The sequence below is a fragment of the Bombus huntii genome, chromosome 10, assembly GCF_024542735.1.
Source record: "Bombus huntii isolate Logan2020A chromosome 10, iyBomHunt1.1, whole genome shotgun sequence".
In the NCBI taxonomy this organism is placed as follows: Eukaryota; Metazoa; Arthropoda; class Insecta; order Hymenoptera; family Apidae; genus Bombus; species Bombus huntii.
The window spans coordinates 11,995,876-12,013,082 of NC_066247.1; the positions used below are offsets into that span (position 1 = coordinate 11,995,876).

At 27.6% G+C, this 17,207-nt stretch overlaps 4 protein-coding genes across 23 annotated transcripts; 1 reads left to right on the plus strand and 3 right to left on the minus strand.

Annotated features, from left to right (window-relative positions):
- Positions 1-152: 152 nt before the first annotated feature.
- Positions 153-3,423, minus strand: LOC126870682 (putative metabolite transport protein YncC). The gene is made up of 8 exons (XM_050628612.1): positions 2,029-3,423; positions 1,782-1,903; positions 1,478-1,716; positions 1,110-1,291; positions 784-1,028; positions 545-704; positions 329-444; positions 153-271 (listed from the first exon to the last, which is right to left on the minus strand). The coding sequence occupies exons 1-8, from the start codon at positions 2,211-2,213 to the stop codon at positions 213-215; spliced, it is 1,308 nt and encodes a 435-aa protein (XP_050484569.1). The 5' UTR covers positions 2,214-3,423; the 3' UTR covers positions 153-212.
- Positions 3,424-3,963: 540 nt separating this feature from the next.
- On the minus strand, positions 3,964-6,367 carry LOC126870685 (peroxiredoxin 1-like). Its single transcript, XM_050628628.1, has 4 exons — positions 6,219-6,367; positions 4,772-4,921; positions 4,374-4,682; positions 3,964-4,287 (listed from the first exon to the last, which is right to left on the minus strand). Exons 2-4 carry the CDS (start codon positions 4,903-4,905, stop codon positions 4,143-4,145), a joined length of 588 nt encoding a protein of 195 aa, XP_050484585.1. The 5' UTR covers positions 4,906-4,921; positions 6,219-6,367; the 3' UTR covers positions 3,964-4,142.
- On the plus strand, positions 6,363-15,211 carry LOC126870683 (metaxin-1). Of its 20 annotated transcripts, none has more exons than XR_007691402.1 (7): positions 7,538-7,856; positions 8,233-8,474; positions 8,566-8,731; positions 9,076-9,453; positions 9,535-9,556; positions 10,316-10,403; positions 10,471-10,804. XR_007691402.1 is itself a non-coding variant. In XM_050628613.1 (6 exons), exons 2-6 carry the CDS (start codon positions 7,779-7,781, stop codon positions 11,862-11,864), a joined length of 930 nt encoding a protein of 309 aa, XP_050484570.1. In that variant the 5' UTR covers positions 6,363-6,430; positions 7,705-7,778; the 3' UTR covers positions 11,865-12,047. The 20 variants fall into 20 exon arrangements, 14 of the variants coding, with proteins under 14 accessions (XP_050484570.1, XP_050484571.1, XP_050484573.1 ...); XR_007691401.1 differs by having other exon boundaries at positions 10,316-10,399; XM_050628613.1 differs by lacking the exons at positions 9,535-9,556; positions 10,316-10,403; positions 10,471-10,804 and adding exons at positions 6,363-6,430; positions 11,799-12,047 and having other exon boundaries at positions 7,705-7,856.
- LOC126870681 (vacuolar protein sorting-associated protein 45) lies at positions 11,905-17,120 on the minus strand. The gene is made up of 8 exons (XM_050628611.1): positions 16,816-17,120; positions 14,611-14,809; positions 13,997-14,146; positions 13,435-13,814; positions 12,970-13,242; positions 12,702-12,866; positions 12,392-12,621; positions 11,905-12,252 (listed from the first exon to the last, which is right to left on the minus strand). Exons 1-8 carry the CDS (start codon positions 16,906-16,908, stop codon positions 12,054-12,056), a joined length of 1,689 nt encoding a protein of 562 aa, XP_050484568.1. The 5' UTR covers positions 16,909-17,120; the 3' UTR covers positions 11,905-12,053.
- Between the last annotated feature and the right edge of the window lie 87 nt (positions 17,121-17,207).

Sequence of the window (17,207 nt, forward strand, 5' to 3'; positions counted from 1 at the left end):
TACAACTATTTTTTGCTACATTTTTACCGCCATATTTTTTATTATATTTTCTACCATACTAATTTGCCTAATTCTCATGTACTATAGAAACATTTATGACTGCTATCGAAATATGAATAACGATCTGCTCTGTTTTTTACAACATAACTATAGTTAGACATAGAGAATTATTTATAATTTATCGAGATTATAAAAATATGAACATTAAGAAGTTATTCTTGCATCGGTAATCGGGTTAGGTCAGGCATTCGTGACCCTGCAACAGCAGCACCTGAAACCATTAACTCGTTAAATTCGTTCAATATTTTTAATCACCAAGTTTACTTACTCAACAAAATTCCTGACATAATGTAGATACTAGTAAGACACTGTATATTTAGAAAGAGTTTAGTAAAACTACCAACCAAGTATGGAAATATTCTGGATAAACCGATAATCGTACCCCTGAAATTATACTAAATTCACTAAAAATTTCATATATCTTTGTATACGTTACTAACAAAAAAAATATGCGTCTAATCACAGAAACTGTTTCATAATTAACCTTACGCCGGTAAAATAATTTTCCAGTAAAAGTATCGAAGTTGTCGTACGACCAATCGCGTAAGCTGCTAGTATGATCAATGAAAGAACGATTTGTACTATATTATGAACTGTAAATAATAAACCAAGACACGCGGCTGTTCCCACTAATCCTGAAAGTACTAAAAAATAAAATCGAAAAGATTTGGCCTTAATGATATAGCAACGTTAGAATGAAAAGTATACTAACGATACGCTTACCTAGAAATATTTTTCTACCAATAACATCGATGCCAATTAGCAACAAAATTTCTCCTAATATGTAGCTCAAAGATAGATAGAAAAGAATTCTGAAACGATCCGTGTCTATTTCTTGACAATTGTGCAAAAATCCTAATGCCAAGTTCTCTATATCGACAACGCATGTAGAATTCTTCTTTGCTGATTTGTTAAAGTTTTCTGTTTCTTGAAACAATTGCGTATTCCAAAGAGCAACCCAAATGATTCTAGTTATTGTAATCATATTATCACAACAAATGATAAAGCGTGTTTAATGCGATTACGTTTAATAGAAAACGATATGTTACCCTGGAAATTGTAAAAGGTTGATACAAAGTCCTAATATCGTGGTACATTTAAATGGTGTGCTGCATATCTTGCGGATTCGTTTGCGTGTTTTTATATAGAATTTCCACACTATTTTACTCACATTTCCTGTATCTTCTTCATCTTCCTCGTCTGGTCGAACACAATTGTCTAAAGTACGTAACTGGAATAATAAAATGTATTACTGTATATTATATATTTCAGTCGTTGAAATTTTATATAAAAGGTTTGCAGCTTGAAAATGGTTGTAATGTTCCAATATTTTAGCAGTGTTATTATCTGAAATTTGACTCACAGAAAAATTGTACTTATAAAAAGAGAAAAATGACTTAATATAAGATAATCGTACTGTATAAGTATCGGCATGCTTCGAATTATTAATTGCATAGATCTGCCGTAATACAGTTAACGCTTCTTCGTACCGACGCCGATAAAGCAAGTATCTAGGACTTGCCGGTAATAAACTAGTCGCACATGCCATGATCAGATTTGGTATACCTCCTAATCCTATAAGGACTCGCCAAGAATTTGGTCGAAATTTTTTGTTTTGTAATCGCACGATCGAAGGCATCAATAGCCATGACAATCCTATTTTCAATTACCATAAAACGTTTAATGACTTTAGGACTTTCGTACTCCTTTATAATCTTTACCTAAAGCAGACACATAACCAATAACTCCTAATACATCCAAAGCAACTAAACAAAAGCCTCTTCGTTTCATGGGCAAAAATTCGATTACATATACTCTTAAAACCACGTTATTACCGGCTAATCTAAAAAAATATACATTGTTATACATATGTAACGAGCAGATATTTTCAGCTTTACGTGTATATATACCTCACTTATTATGCATGACAATTACACATGTGATTTCATAGATAGTAATTGGACTTACCCCAGTCCAAGTACAAATATTGAAAGGTATATTAGGAAAGTAGTTTGCGCAAAGGATAAACTGATAGTGGCGCAAAACACAGCGATCATAGTGGCGGGAATCGATCCTTTACGTCCACTTGCATCGATTATTATTCCGAATACAAATGCTCCTACAGCCATTCCTATACACAATCTTATTTTCATCAAATATTATAAATTATCTAAATATACAATATTTTATAATTTATTTTAAATATATTTTATTTGGAAACGTAAAGACACAAAGTAAAAAGATTTATAACATCATTGAATTAGGATCAATGAGGTTTTAAAACGGTCTCTGCTAACCAGTTATTTTTCATTCTACCAAGGAGATTACAGGGTTTATGTAACCAGTAATTGCCTGATATGTGATCAGATTATTTTCCGCTTATTGTTAAAGTAATGGCAAGAGAACCTCGCTTGATTAGTTATACTAGAGGAGAAATTTGGTTAGTTGGTACAACTCTGGTTATACTATCATTGTAATTTATATTAACATATAATTGACCTGTGACGTCATTACTAGTTACTAATATTGTTAAAAAGATAGTAAGAAAGAACCCCTTTCATGATCACTTTCATGATCATCTAAGATTTCTTCATTATTTCTCAACATCGACAAATTCTATCTACTAAGCAATATGCTTTTTTAATCATTGTTTCATAATCTCTTTTTTTATCTTGCTTAACTTATGAGATTTCTTTATCTTTGTTTTTACGGCAGCAGAGGAACTAAATAGCGTTGAAACCATATTTCACCTTATTCAATTGTATATAATTTTGATTTACTTGTATTTACATACGTAAATTTTTGTTGATAATTAACAATTATCAGTTGGTCATATTCTTGTAAGAAATGCATAAACTAATAAGCCACATTTGTATAATCTATCGATATATATATATATATATATGTATATGTACCTAAAGTTAACATAGCATACACAGTAGTCACTTGGCTTGTATTTAGGCTTAAATCACATGCCATAAATGGGATTATAACTAAAATAATTGGAAGAACGCAAGCTTCTGCAAATGCACACATACCACATAATCCAACAATAAAGCAATGACAAAGCCCACATCCTGTAATTAAATATCAAATTTTATGAACATAGTTATAATGTTTTAATATTTTATTCCATACTCGTCCATAGTCGTTGAATAAAAAGATTTCTCTCTTTTTCTGTGCCTTGAGTTCTTAAGCTAGCCTTGAATTTACTAACCATTCTAATGAATCATTTTCTAATTTTACGTTGCTCATTTTCTAGTGTTACGTTGCAGCCGATAAAAAGAATTCAATAACTTATAATAAAGAGATGTTGAAGTAGTGTAATTTCAAAAAATATTGTACTATTATAATAGAAAGTATCATACATTCTCTCTATATTTTAAGATTAAAGATAATTTCAAAACATTATTATTGAATTCGTCATTTTGTAGGCTATGATATAATACTAAATACATTTATATCAAAAACATCTTAATATTCTGAAAAATATGATATGAAAAAGTGAAATATTTTTATTCAGTGCTCCATCAAGAATATATTTCGCAAATTATGTATTGATCAGTTTTTAACATAGTAAATGAATGAATTATTTAAATTTCTTAACCTGCTTTAGCAATAACCTTTTCACAGTCATTAGTCATCATATATTATAGAATTTGGCAGATACTGATTTACAGAATTCCATTTGCTACACTGAGAAGTTATTGAGACATACATTTATCATCTTATCGTAATAACATCAATTCAGTAATTTCAAATTCATACTCTCAAAATTAAGTTGCTAACAAAAACTATTTAATAATTGAAAATAACAATCTTCACTTTGAAGACACAATTATACACATAGAAACATTAAACAAAAATAATGGAGAATATTAAATAAATAATTTAAGCACACAATATATGAAATACATTTATTGTAGGGAATGAAAATAGTTCATATTGAAAATATAATTAGCATTGATATTTAAATAATATCCTATTCATTACAAAATAATCTACTGATTTTTAGTACGGATAAAGTATTATACACAAATGACAGTTTTAATAATATGTAGGAATCTTTTTAATTGGTGCATTTATGTATCTTTGAAATATTCCTTAGAAGCAGCCACATCAGGCTTCATAGTCTTCTTTCCTGGTTTCCAGCCAGCAGGACATACTTCTCCATGTTTATCAGTATACTGGAATGCTTGAACTAAACGCAGAGTCTCATCAACAGATCTACAAATACATGAATTTGTTATGTAGAGCAGCATTCAAAACTATATGTTATATATTAAAACATTATTTTATCATATCAATTTTACCTGCCAACTGGTAAATCATTAATAGTAACTTGACGTAGCTTTTGCTTGTCATCTATGATAAAGAGACCACGGAATGGAACTCCACTTTCTTCATCAAGCACGCCATAATCGCGTGCAATTTTAGTGCTTTTGTCAGCAAGAAGGGGAATGTTCATTTCACCAAGACCACCCTGTTTACGTGGTGTATTTACCCATGCCAAGTGACTGAAGTGAGAATCAGTAGATGCAGCAATGAGTTTACAACCAATTTTCTCAAATTCTTCGGCACGATCAGAAAAGGCAATGATTTCAGTTGGGCAAACAAATGTACTGTAAAACAAATGATCACATATCAGTATATGATATGTTAAACTATACATATAATGCCAAATATAAAAATTATAAAATAATATATTTACAAATCTAATGGATAGAAGAACAATACAACATATTTCCCTTTGTAATCAGAAAGGGAAATTTCTTTAAATTCTCCCTTTACAACTGCAGTACCATGGAAAGCAGGAGCAGGTTTCTGAAGAGCTGGGACTGGCATGATGGGTTTTGAATTACTGCAACAAAAAGAAGATTTTTACCAATAAGATTGAAATTACTTGATGAAGCAAATTGTAGAACTTTGTTGAGCTTGTAAAAAAAAGAAAGTTTATCTGTATAGTAGCTTGTTATAAACAAATTATATATATATAACAATTATTTCTTTATATGAAATATATGAAGAATACAAATATTCATAAAATTGTAAATATTCGTATGTTAAACCTTTTATCATACAAATAACCAGATTATCATACAAATAGTATATAAATTATCTTTAACCTTCAAGTTCCAAATTTCATAACATTATCATAATCGAATTTATCTTACCTATAAAGAAGAGTAACGAATTTTTTCCGTTATATCTTTAACCTTCGGCTTATCGCTGTTACATAAATCCTAATTCTCTTTTTTGTTATCTAAATATTACGTATAAATTTGTTAAAAAATAAGAGAAAAAATATACTTCGTAATATTTCGCATTTTTTATGAAATTAATATATAAATGATTTTAGAAAATGAAATATCAAAAATTATTACTAATTAATGTATTTGAAAATTAGCTGAATAATAGCAGATGAATAACATGATTGATTACTGAAAGCAATGAATCTTCTAGAACTGATGAAATAATAGACCGGTAAGGTCAAGCATTTCAAATTACAAAAAATATAAAAACAATAATTATAAAGATGTTTTATAAAATGTTAAAAATTAGCACAATTATGTAAAATAGTCTATATTAGATATTTATATCCGAAAGAAAACTTTATTTCAATTATGCTGACTGTCCAGATTTAAACGTAAAAGATTAAAGATTTATTTTGCAAGTATAAAATTTTTCCCATACTTATGCAAGTACCACACAATCATCGACCTTCGAAATACATATTGTAGCACATATTTCATATAATACAATTAAATATTATCTGTGAAATTAATGAATTGATTTCTAGTAGTAACGTCGATATTCAGGCTTTCTACAATATCTTTTTTGTGCGATTATGGACCATCGAGAACCTTCCGAAGGAAGAAACAGAATATATGCATCTTCGCAAAAAGAAATCAAATACAAACGATTTTAATCTAAGTTTAATAGAATAATAAAATATAATTCTTATTTTAATGCTTATCTATAAATATTTGTAATATTTAACAATTATTAAATTTACGCTTACAAATATTGTTAAAATATTTATAAAAACAACTGAATAACGATTGAAAGTATTCCAAAATGAACTAAATATAAATACTACCTTAAAATAACAATTGCGTACAATTATAATTTTTCGCTTTGTGATAAAGTCTACTTACTTTGTATTTTATACGTAAGATCGAGTGAACTTTCTCGCTTCCAAAGAAGTATGGGAATAGTAATCGGTTCCAGTAGAATGTACGTAGTAATATTTGCAACCGCAATCGAAGAAGACTATATGCGCCATCTGTAGTATGTACATAGCGCCATCTAAGTTTTCATGCCGGTGCGGTTTATTCTTTAAAGAAATATCAGTCTTCTTTTTTAATAGGTATTATTAAATATCATTTATATATAATACTTGCAAACAAAAAGAATACAAGCTCTAATTTCAACAAATGTACATTTCTTATTATTTAAAAATAAATATTAGAAATGATTAGCGACTAATACTACTAACTGATTTACTAATCTAATAGTGAGCAATTTGTTCAATACCTGCGATTTTGTTTAAACTTGAATATGTAAAGAAAGCTACTTGAATAAGCAAGATATCATAAAAAAGAGTTACGTACAACAATTATGAATACTATTAATTGTACTTTAGAACTAAACCTAACCTATCCTCAATCTAGAAAAAATCCCAAAAAATTTCATCATTTTTGCTTACTAGAGTTAAATATAATGCTAAACCATTTCTCAATAACTCAAACCGGTTTGGATGAATAGTCGTATTAATTCGGCCATTGTGTGGCGGTTGACCAGCATTCCGCTGCTTTACCTAACTGAGATCCAACGAATTTATTCAGTTATTCTTTAAAGGGACTAAGCAGAGAAATGCTGTCTGACCGCCTCACGGTGACCGACTTAATACTAGTAATAACCCAACCCAGTTTGTAAACTATGGTCGAGCGTCGGTTATATGTACAGACAAAAGTTGTTGAAAGTATTGAGCTTTATGACATATTTCAAAATCGATGAAATGTATCGACATATTTCAAACTGAATCACAAAATAAAAATAGCGAAATTTTCTAGGATTTTTGTTAGATTGGAATTAGGTTTAGGTTTAGTTCTAAAGTAAGAATAAATACTTATAATTGTTTAAGATACCTTTTTGTGATATTTTGCTCATTTAAATAGCCCTTTTTAATATATTAAAGTTTGAAAAAATCGAAGATACTACCCAAATCGCTAATTATTACGCTATTTCTTTGTAACAGAAATACCTATAGATGTCTTTCAGTGAAAATTTAGTTTTCATTTCATAAATTAGTAACATATGTATATATAATAATAATAATAATAATAATAATAATAATAATTATTATTATTATTATTATTAATAATTATTATTATTATTATTATTAAATACTATTAATAATTAATAATAATTATTATATTAATCTATATATGTAACATATACTTTTATATGTAACAATATATATAATGTGTATATATATAAATATTCGTACAAATAAATAAGTAAATTTGAGTTAATCTTCTTTTGTTGATTTCACAAATTAATTCATTGATTATTTTCTGAGAAATACACTAAATCTTACATCTGGTTTAATAACGACAAAAATCTTTGTTTACTGTATAGTGAAAAGAAGCACGTGTGATTATTGTGTACTTTAATTTATGAAATAAGTGATTAATTTTTTTTATTTTTTGACAATGGACACGTTTGAATTAACTATTTGGAAAGGTGATTGGGGTTTACCGTCAGTTGACACGGAATGTTTGCAGGTTTTGGTATGTAATTTGTGTATAGGTTATAATATATTCTCATTGTCACAAAACGTTATGGAATATTTTAATTACTCTTATATCTTGTAAACAGGATGAATGGTAATTTCAGTATTTTAATAAACAATATGTGTGTTACCTAATTTTTCATTATTTGAGTACTGCTTATAAATATGTATTGAGCGTCTGGTCCGCGTGCTTGTTGACATATTTACGATCATATTCCATAAAATACTTCTCGCCAGCTGCTCATAACAAAAACCATAATGGTTCAATAAGATAATTTGAACTTACTTTAGTTTTTTAATAATTTGTTCTTATTATCATTTATCAGTCATGGATTTCTATATGTTGATCGGTACTATATTTCTTATTTTTCTAGGTTTATGCCAAATTTAATGATATACCTTTGAAAATTAATGCAACTAGTAATCCATTTAATGGCAACTTACCTATACTAAAAACTAATGATGGTACATTTAATGAAACCAAGGATATAATAGAATATTTTAGAGGAAAGAATTATAATACAGAACAGAATTTAAGTCGAAAAGAATGTGCAAAAATTATGGCTTATAATACAATGTTGAAAGAAAAATTATTCCCAGCATTGCAGTTCATTTGGTATGTACATTCTCTTATTACAAGGCAAGAGTATGTGAAATAAAATTCAATGGAATTGTATGAATTAAAAACGAAATATTATTACCTTTAGGTGGATAGACGAGAAAAATGTGAATGAATTAATAAGACCATGGTATTGTAAAACACTGCCCTTTCCATTAAATTTTTACTATCCAGGAAAATTTGAACGACAAGCTCGAGCTATGCTTGAAACTTTGTATCCTGTAGAAGATAATATAAGCGTCATAGAAAATAAGGTAGTTAGATAAATTAAGTAGACTGATTTCACAAATGATAATACTAACATTTTACTCATAATATTAAAATTTAATAACTGAATTTAATATACTTACATATACATTAATATTTTAATATAAATCTGCATATTTGTGGTAGTTATTCTCTACTACTCCTAATATTTATAGTAATAAATATTAAGTTGTTGCATAAAATCAATTTCCAATAAATTCAAATAATTTTTTAACTCAAATACAAATTATTGAATTTAATATATTTTTCTCAATTGTATATGTCTTTGTTAATTACTTAAAGTACAGGATTTTTCATCTTATATATAATTCTGGTATTATATGTGTAATAGGTTTATTCTGAAGCACAGAAATGTTTGACACTGCTATCCACAAGTCTTGGGGATTCAGTATATTTTCTGGGTGAAGAACCTACTCTATTGGATGCTATTGTATATTCTTACTTAGCACCATTGCTCAAAGCTCCTTTACCAAATCCAGCATTACAAAACCATTTAAAAGCCTGCACAAACCTAATGTCGTACATATCCCGCATATCGGAAAGATATTTTTCGAACGAATGTTGCGAATATAAGACCAAAGAAAATGATCAAAGTATAAAAAAATATGCGCAAAATGAATTCCCTAACAAGAGACGAAATCAGTTCTTTGCTGGATTTTTTGCTACTTTGGTGATGGCAACTTACGCATTTTCAACTGGAATATTAGAGGTAAATACTTTTGATGCAATACAGTGAATAACATAGATAGCAATAATTTCTTTACAAATTCAGTAGATATTTGTGTTTTAGCGGTAATGATTTGCATAATACAGTAAGTATATATAGTTTTCGTATTGTCATAGATCGTTAATGAATTATAATTTATAAACAATTTTTATTTATGATGAAATTTTACGCTGCTTATTTTTTTCGTATACGTTTCTTCAAACAAAGATTAGTGTTTACTTCTAAAACGTAATCATAATACTTACATTAATTATGTATAGCTAAGGGTTAGCTATAGGGGTGGCATACATGTGGTATTCGTCATAATGACGATCATGATTTCCTAAACATTACCGATAATCTGACAGAAAAATTTTCTTAAGAAAAATTACTTAACGTTGAATCGACACAATCAATAAATCGAATATAACAAATTCTAAAAAGCGCTTTTTCAATTAGAAAGTCAGACACACTTACTTTTTTAAATAACATAATATAATTTTTTATAGCCAGTGTTGTAAATTTCATGTAGTGGACCACTTATTGATTAATAAAGATAAATGCATATACATATGTAAAATAAGTAATATATCTACAGCATTTAGCTTATTCAAAACAAAAGTATAAGAAAGTGCCGACCATAATACACAGTGATGTCGAATATAATAAGCGCTAATAATAGTCAGAAAGTTAACTATAATTACAATAATTACTGCACCAATTTCACATGACTTTCAGATCTAATGTGCCAATAGTATATATGTTTATACAGTATGACTTACATTTATGAAACTATGAAATTAATTATTAGGAGGAATATGCGCTGAGAGAATGGAATATACTTATGTTTATTTTAATAATATAGTGGTACATACGCATCCTGCATGGAGCCAAAACGCACGTTTAGACTAGCGTATCTTATTTATGTGGTTGGCTCATGGCATAATATGCAAGTACATATATCGTATTAGTTCGTATAAGATCATAGTCTATTTCGTAATTAAAATTATGGAATTCTAGGATATAAAAGGAGCGGCATTTTGAAATTCTACATGCAATTCCTAAAATTAATATAGAACATTGCGATCGGATTCACGTACATTTTGAATCATTTCGTACTTTGTATTGTGTCAGTCATTATAATCTACGGGTTACATTCCCTTTTAAACGTACTGTCGAATCATCGTATTCGGATATTCAGTAAGTGCCTAAGAACATCCCGCGTCACTCATACGTAAAACTGAGCAAGAATCATCGCTAAATCGAGGCTTTATAATTCTTGTAACTTAGATTATTTCAAGTTACATTGTAGTTTTGATTCTTTGTTAGAATATACTCGTATTGTTAAGTTTAATTCGTATCATTTCTTTCAAAACCCAGCCTGTAGTTATTAGGCGGTTAACCAATGGATATTTCGTATTGATACATCTTTGTGGCTCAAGGTAAGTAAGTACTTACTTTGCCGCTGTAATTATGTGTGCATTTTGGTCGATTTATATTAATAATGCATGAATGTTATAAAAATACGTAAATTAATAGCGAACTAATTATCAAAAGCAATATTTACTATCTATAGAATTAAAAGATACATGTATATCGTATGAAACATTTTTTATGAAAAGTATTTGATAGGTAACTTAAGAGAAGCTTCTATAAACCAAAATAAGACGAAAATACAAAATTGCATTTGGGGTTGTCGTTTCTTAATTACTGAAATTTAAAAATTAATTAAAATATTCTTGAGATTCAGTAAACTTCCACGAACAAATTATTAAATACAGCTTAGAAGACATTTATATATATATATATATAAGAAATAAATTATGATGTATTTATAAAACGTTTTCAAATAATACTCTATATTTTAATTATACTTATAAATTTTAAAAATTTGATACAAGTAAGATATTTACACTTTTCCTGTTTATAAGTAAGATGATACATACATATTTAAAGTTCTCTAAATAAATTACATTCTATTTATTTGAACGATTATAATAAATTACTATTTTAAGACATGCAATATTTAGTAAAAATAAGTATATTTTATTGTAAAAATGATTTTAGAAATGGAAGCTGGTAAGAATTCCTCTGAAACATATAAGGGAATAAAATATCAGAAGTTCTATATTCATGGATTTGAGTTTAAGATAAGAAGAAGTTGCACGTATGTAAAATAAGGCCAAATTTTAATTAATCATGTAAATATTTTGATTCATTTTCATCACTTATACAACTAAGTGCAATAGAAATCAGAGATATTCTGTCCAGCAGATTGTAATGTGTAATTTTAATTATTGACATTTATGTCATGTTAACGTTAGAAACATACGAAATATATGTTAAAGGTACCGGTAAAGGAGAATGAAATTGCAAACGTACCTGTTCAAGATGCTATTATCTACGATGAATAAAATGAAGAAATTGGGAAAATTATTTCATTGGAAACACAAGTTTTACTTAACATTAATATAATTTCCTATCTTTTTAATACTACAATTTGTTCTTAATGTTGTTATCAGTGGAATATGATTGTAACCATTATAAATAATCCCAAATTATATAAATAAATACTTAAAACCAAATTATGTACAAATAATGTTTCAATTGTTATTATTTTTGTATCGCGATAAAATGCCTGAAGTAGCTTGTTGAATCTCCTCTAAGAAACTTGTAGAATTATGGATAGTAGTGCCACCTAAAATAATTTTTATCCCAGGATTTTGTTTATTTAAATTATGGACTGTTAAACTTTCTTCATATGTTGTTCCTCCGATCATAAAAACGATGATATCTTGTGGCCTGTAGAATAACAAATACACAGTTACTAATATGCACAATAGTGCGCGCACACATATACACACAAATTCCTAATTATAAATTTATTAATTAATTTTCTATTCTGAATTCCATAAAATATACATACATACATACAATTTACCTTTTTGACATCATTGTATTTCCAAGATATGGAAATGTTTGCAAACTTAGCTTTCCTTTTATTAAATCCTCAAGTGTTTCATTCAGTAATGGCGTATGTTGGGTATAAATATTATCTACTCCACTTAAACCTTTGAATAACTTTTTAGTAATCTTGGCTACTGCTTCTCGATCAAATAAGTTATTTTGCCTCGCATTAATTCCACTATATTCTAATATGTTGTATACTAGCTGCAATATCATTTTGAAATTGTAATAAATTCGAAGCTTATACCAAACTCACGAATAAAAGTCTATTCATTTTCATATACCTTCAAAAATTTTTCCGAAACACCTCTGTTTTTTAATAAGTTCAATAAACCATTGATATCATTACTTGCATATTTCTCATAATGAAGCGCATAAAGCATGACCAATCTCACAGCATCAATTTCTCGTATTTGTTGATTATTAATAAGCTCCCTTATTTTTTGTAGCTTTGATAGTAAAGAAAAACGTATAATTATTTATTGTTAAATAACCCTTACAAAAGCATAATAATTTGCAAGCACAATTAACAACTTGTTAAATTTACTACACCTGCATAGAATGGTCATTTTGACAACTAAGTTCCTGTTCTAATTCCGATACTTGCAGTAAATGATGTTTTTCCACAAGAGAAGATAGTTCGCCAACTACTGTCACATGCTTTGATACCGTACCAGATAACTTTTTAAATAACGGATAAGTTTCGACGAAATTTTTCATATCGGCTATGCTTTCTACTTTCTGGTGTTTCTTAGCTTTCTTTTGAAATTCATCCATCAATTCTTTTATTGTTTGCCCAATTTCGCCAAAGTTAAGATATAAATTCTGTTCAAAAATATTTCTGTTTTAAATATAAATTATACTAATAATAATTAGAAAATTATTATTATACATATAGCGGAATCCCATATAACGCGAAATGTACCTTTAGTTGAACGTATATAAGGAATCCTATTATATGTATCTATATACACATATATAAAATCATCAATAAAACGATAATAGGCATAGTCTTACACTTGCATAAAATTCATCATGTTCTGCACTAAGAACAACTTCTTTTAATTCCTTCGAGATACCCTTCACATGTGATAAATTAACACGATTGTTGTTAATAGTTAATAATTCATGAACCATTGCTTGATAAGTCCACTGATTTAATAAGGGTGTAACAGGATCATCTCTTCGATCAACTATTAATAAAATCGGACTAGAATCCTGTCTAAATTCGAACGAATTCGATTCTTTACTTAATACTTCGCGTATTTTTTCTGATAATCTCTTTGCCATCTCAGAACTATTTTGATAACGTATATAAGGACATCTTTTAATTGATAATAAGACTGAAATTAAGCCTAGGACGGTTCTGTGTAGATGTACTGGATTCCATAGCAAGCCTTAGAAAAACAAATTATTTTTATTTTATCTTTTTATATTTTTCGCTCTCTTTTTTGCTTTCATCATTACATTACACCAGTTTGGTGTAATATTTATTATCAAAAACTTTATAATAGATTTCTTAATCATTTTTTCACGTAACGATTCTCAATTAATTAATTAGTTATAAAAAATTCGGTACCTTGCGAGCATGTATTAATCCCAAGTGAAAACAAATGCGGACTGATAGCTAAATAATCTGCGTAATATTCATGAACTTCTCTTACTACTTCTTGTTCATCACTTTCAGCTAGAAGTTTGATATCAGCCTTTGCGATAATATTACTGAAATCTAAATAACAATATAGTGATTATAGCCTAATAGTTGATTGATATAATTATTATTAGCATTTTACAATTTCAAAATAATTGGGAATTATGGAAATAATAACAAGTAATCTCCTCTCTTTTCACCTATCTATATTTAGTTACAGGTCATCTAAAGTAATATGATATACAGATTAGCACTTTGTACAGAAATAAGGTCAAAACACAAAACGCTATCGTTAAACAATACGAGAAATACATGCATAGAACAGTAGATATTAAAAAAATTTACTATCTAAAAATCAAAAAGTACTATAATAAATCAAGAACAAATCATTTTTGCATTATGTTAATTTTAACAAGTGCTATATAAATACTGTGGTACATAATTTTAAGTTAAATAAATAAGTTTGGTATATTTTAGTCTGATACATTTTAGAATACTGGAATACTGAATTTAAGGATGCAAAATTTTTTGTAATTACTTACAAATATAGTATGTGCCATATTTGGGACACCTTAATTCGTTGCAGAGGTATTCGATATTTTCTTTGGTTGGTCTTATGAAAACTATACATTTCAAATGCTTTAATCCTTCGTTACGAACATTTGTGTCAATCCTTTCGAATAAATAAACTTCTTTAAGAAATATTTCCGACTGACTATATAGTAAACTCACGATACTTGTCTGGAAATATACAAATTATAAACTTTCCTTTGAATTTATATATGTATCTGTTTTTACGTAACTCGGTTATCTTGGGTATCATCAATTACTTAATTACTAATAAATCATTGTAAGATTGCTTTAATCAGATTGTTAAGATTTTTTGGATTAGAATGATACCACGATATTTAAATTATTTTCTACTTGTTGTAGACATTCTGCTATATTTCACATGCTTTTCCTATATCTTGTTCTCATCCTCTGCGTCTTTATTGCAGGAGGAGTCGAAATCAGATAATAGCGGCTAATTCAGGAAAACTCGCCTGTCCGACTATTTAGTAAAGCTCGGTTCCGAATTGTGACTATTTAAGCGACCAATGTATTTTATTATATTATATTTGTAATAAAGACATGAAACAATTATCAAGTGAAAATATCTCAAACCAAATTATCTGCTAGTCATTGAAATTGAGGAAATTAAGTCAAATTTATGAATATTCAAACAAGGATTTTAATCTTTAAAAAATTGGAGCTTCCATTGTTAATTTAAATTTTAACGTATTTACATGCAGTAGTAAAGTTACAATACAGAGGAAACTATATGATTAGATAAACGTTGAAGATCTCTTACTAATTACAGGATATAGACTGCACTGTAAATAAAAATTACACAGTTCAAGCATATATTTTGGCTAATGTATACTTCAAATTTAATAGACAAGAATATGAATAAATAATGTTATTTAAGTATATTAAAGATCAAAATCCAGTTTAAATTCTACATCAAATGTTCTGTCTTTAACATATTTTTTATATGGTGGACTGAGAATCATAGTGACCCAGGTCAGTCTACTCCTGCTTCTCATAAGATGCTGTTTTATTATGCACTTTAAGTTAGATTTTGTTTAAGCTGAATGTTGGTTGTTTATTACAGCATTCATTCATTGTAGTATATATAGAAATATGTGAATCTTCTAATATTTATATTGATATATACATTTAAGGGAATTCCACTCCAGGCAAAGTTATCATTTGATACAAATAACATATAGATAATAAAAATAATCAATTTACTTAACTATATTATCTCTGCATGTTAATGTCACAATTAATGTCATAAATAAAATTTTTCTAACAAGAGTCATGAATAATCTAACATTTAAAGAAGGGGTAAGTTGCAATCGTTCCAGCATTTGTTGTAATACCGCAATGTTATTAATAAAAGCTATTTATTGCTATGTTTTTTAATTGTGATATTGTTTGCCACATATTCCACCTTGATTTAATATACATGATGAGTTATATTTTATATAAAATTAAAAAGAATATTTCTCCTTATTACTGTTATTATATATTTATCAATATTATTCATAAACTGCAGATGTTCAACAAATTTAAAATAAATAAAAATATATAAAATCAACATATCTACAAATATACGCATATAGATCTCAACCATTATCAAAGAATTTATAGACAAAAAAAGAGAAAATGCATGATGTTTTACTCAAATAGTAAAATAGATAAATCATAACAATATTTAACATAACAGCAGTTTTATAATTAACTAACATTATCTCAATAAAAATTTAAAGTAATGATCAAAATCTTATAATCTAATCGCTATAAATTTCATTTCTTAGAAGTATGTCAATGAAAATGTTCATAGTTCGATGCTATCATAGAAGTTTAAGATTTGTTTATATGTACATAAGATTTATTTATAGGTCTAGAATTATTTATATAAAGAAAAAATTCCACGAAGGAATTTATATCAATTAAAATTAATATTAATAGAAATCAAAGTACTATAAGATTCAATAAGTATAAAAAAAAAGAAAGAGAATTCAATACAATTGTCGTAACTTTAACAATTTACATTTTTCATTTTTTATAAACAATAATACAATGTATTTTATCAATTGCATACATAAGATATAAAAGTTCATAATTTAAGTTGTTTCATGTAATTATATTTCAGTTTGTAATTTTTAAATATTATTTATTATACAAAATCTTGGATTTACCGTTTGTTTATCCATCAAAAGAACTTTCATGCCAGGTCCACTTTCTTCTGTCATACGAGTAATATAAAATTTTAATGCAGTAATTAAATTCATTTTATCTTAATTTTGTTTATCTGTCTGTAACTAACAATTACATCTTGTCAATTGATAATAATTATGTATTTAATCTGCATATATTACAGATTATGAAAAGCATACACTTCCCAAATGTAAACACCACCTACTATCACTGGTCCAAAAATTTACTTTGAGAAGACCAAGATAAGACATATGTAGTAGAATTACGGAACTGAAACTGGAACTAAAATTACGAAATGGAAGGTACATAGGGAATTAGTACACTAACTAGGGAATAAATGTTGAATCAGTTTTCTTCTCTGTAATTTTCAGAA

Coding starts and splice junctions, on each gene's coding strand:
- LOC126870682 (XM_050628612.1), bottom strand. CDS start 2,213: ATGAAAATAAGATTGTGTATAGGAATGGCTGTAGGAGCATTTGTATTC. Junction 1,292..1,477: donor AGCATGCCGATACTTATACA/GTACGATTATCT, acceptor TTATTATTCCAG/TTACGTACTTTAGACAATTG. Junction 272..328: donor TATGTCAGGAATTTTGTTGA/GTAAGTAAACTT, acceptor TAATGGTTTCAG/GTGCTGCTGTTGCAGGGTCA.
- LOC126870685 (XM_050628628.1), bottom strand. CDS start 4,905: ATGCCAGTCCCAGCTCTTCAGAAACCTGCTCCTGCTTTCCATGGTACT. Junction 4,683..4,771: donor TTCTTCTATCCATTAGATTT/GTAAATATATTA, acceptor TTTGTTTTACAG/TACATTTGTTTGCCCAACTG. Junction 4,288..4,373: donor AATGATTTACCAGTTGGCAG/GTAAAATTGATA, acceptor ATGTATTTGTAG/ATCTGTTGATGAGACTCTGC.
- LOC126870683 (XM_050628613.1), top strand. CDS start 7,779: ATGGACACGTTTGAATTAACTATTTGGAAAGGTGATTGGGGTTTACCG. Junction 7,857..8,232: donor CGGAATGTTTGCAGGTTTTG/GTATGTAATTTG, acceptor TTATTTTTCTAG/GTTTATGCCAAATTTAATGA. Junction 8,475..8,565: donor CCAGCATTGCAGTTCATTTG/GTATGTACATTC, acceptor TATTACCTTTAG/GTGGATAGACGAGAAAAATG.
- LOC126870681 (XM_050628611.1), bottom strand. CDS start 16,908: ATGAATTTAATTACTGCATTAAAATTTTATATTACTCGTATGACAGAA. Junction 14,147..14,610: donor ATATGGCACATACTATATTT/GTAAGTAATTAC, acceptor ATTGTTATTTAG/ATTTCAGTAATATTATCGCA. Junction 12,867..12,969: donor AAAATGACCATTCTATGCAG/GTGTAGTAAATT, acceptor TTACTATCAAAG/CTACAAAAAATAAGGGAGCT.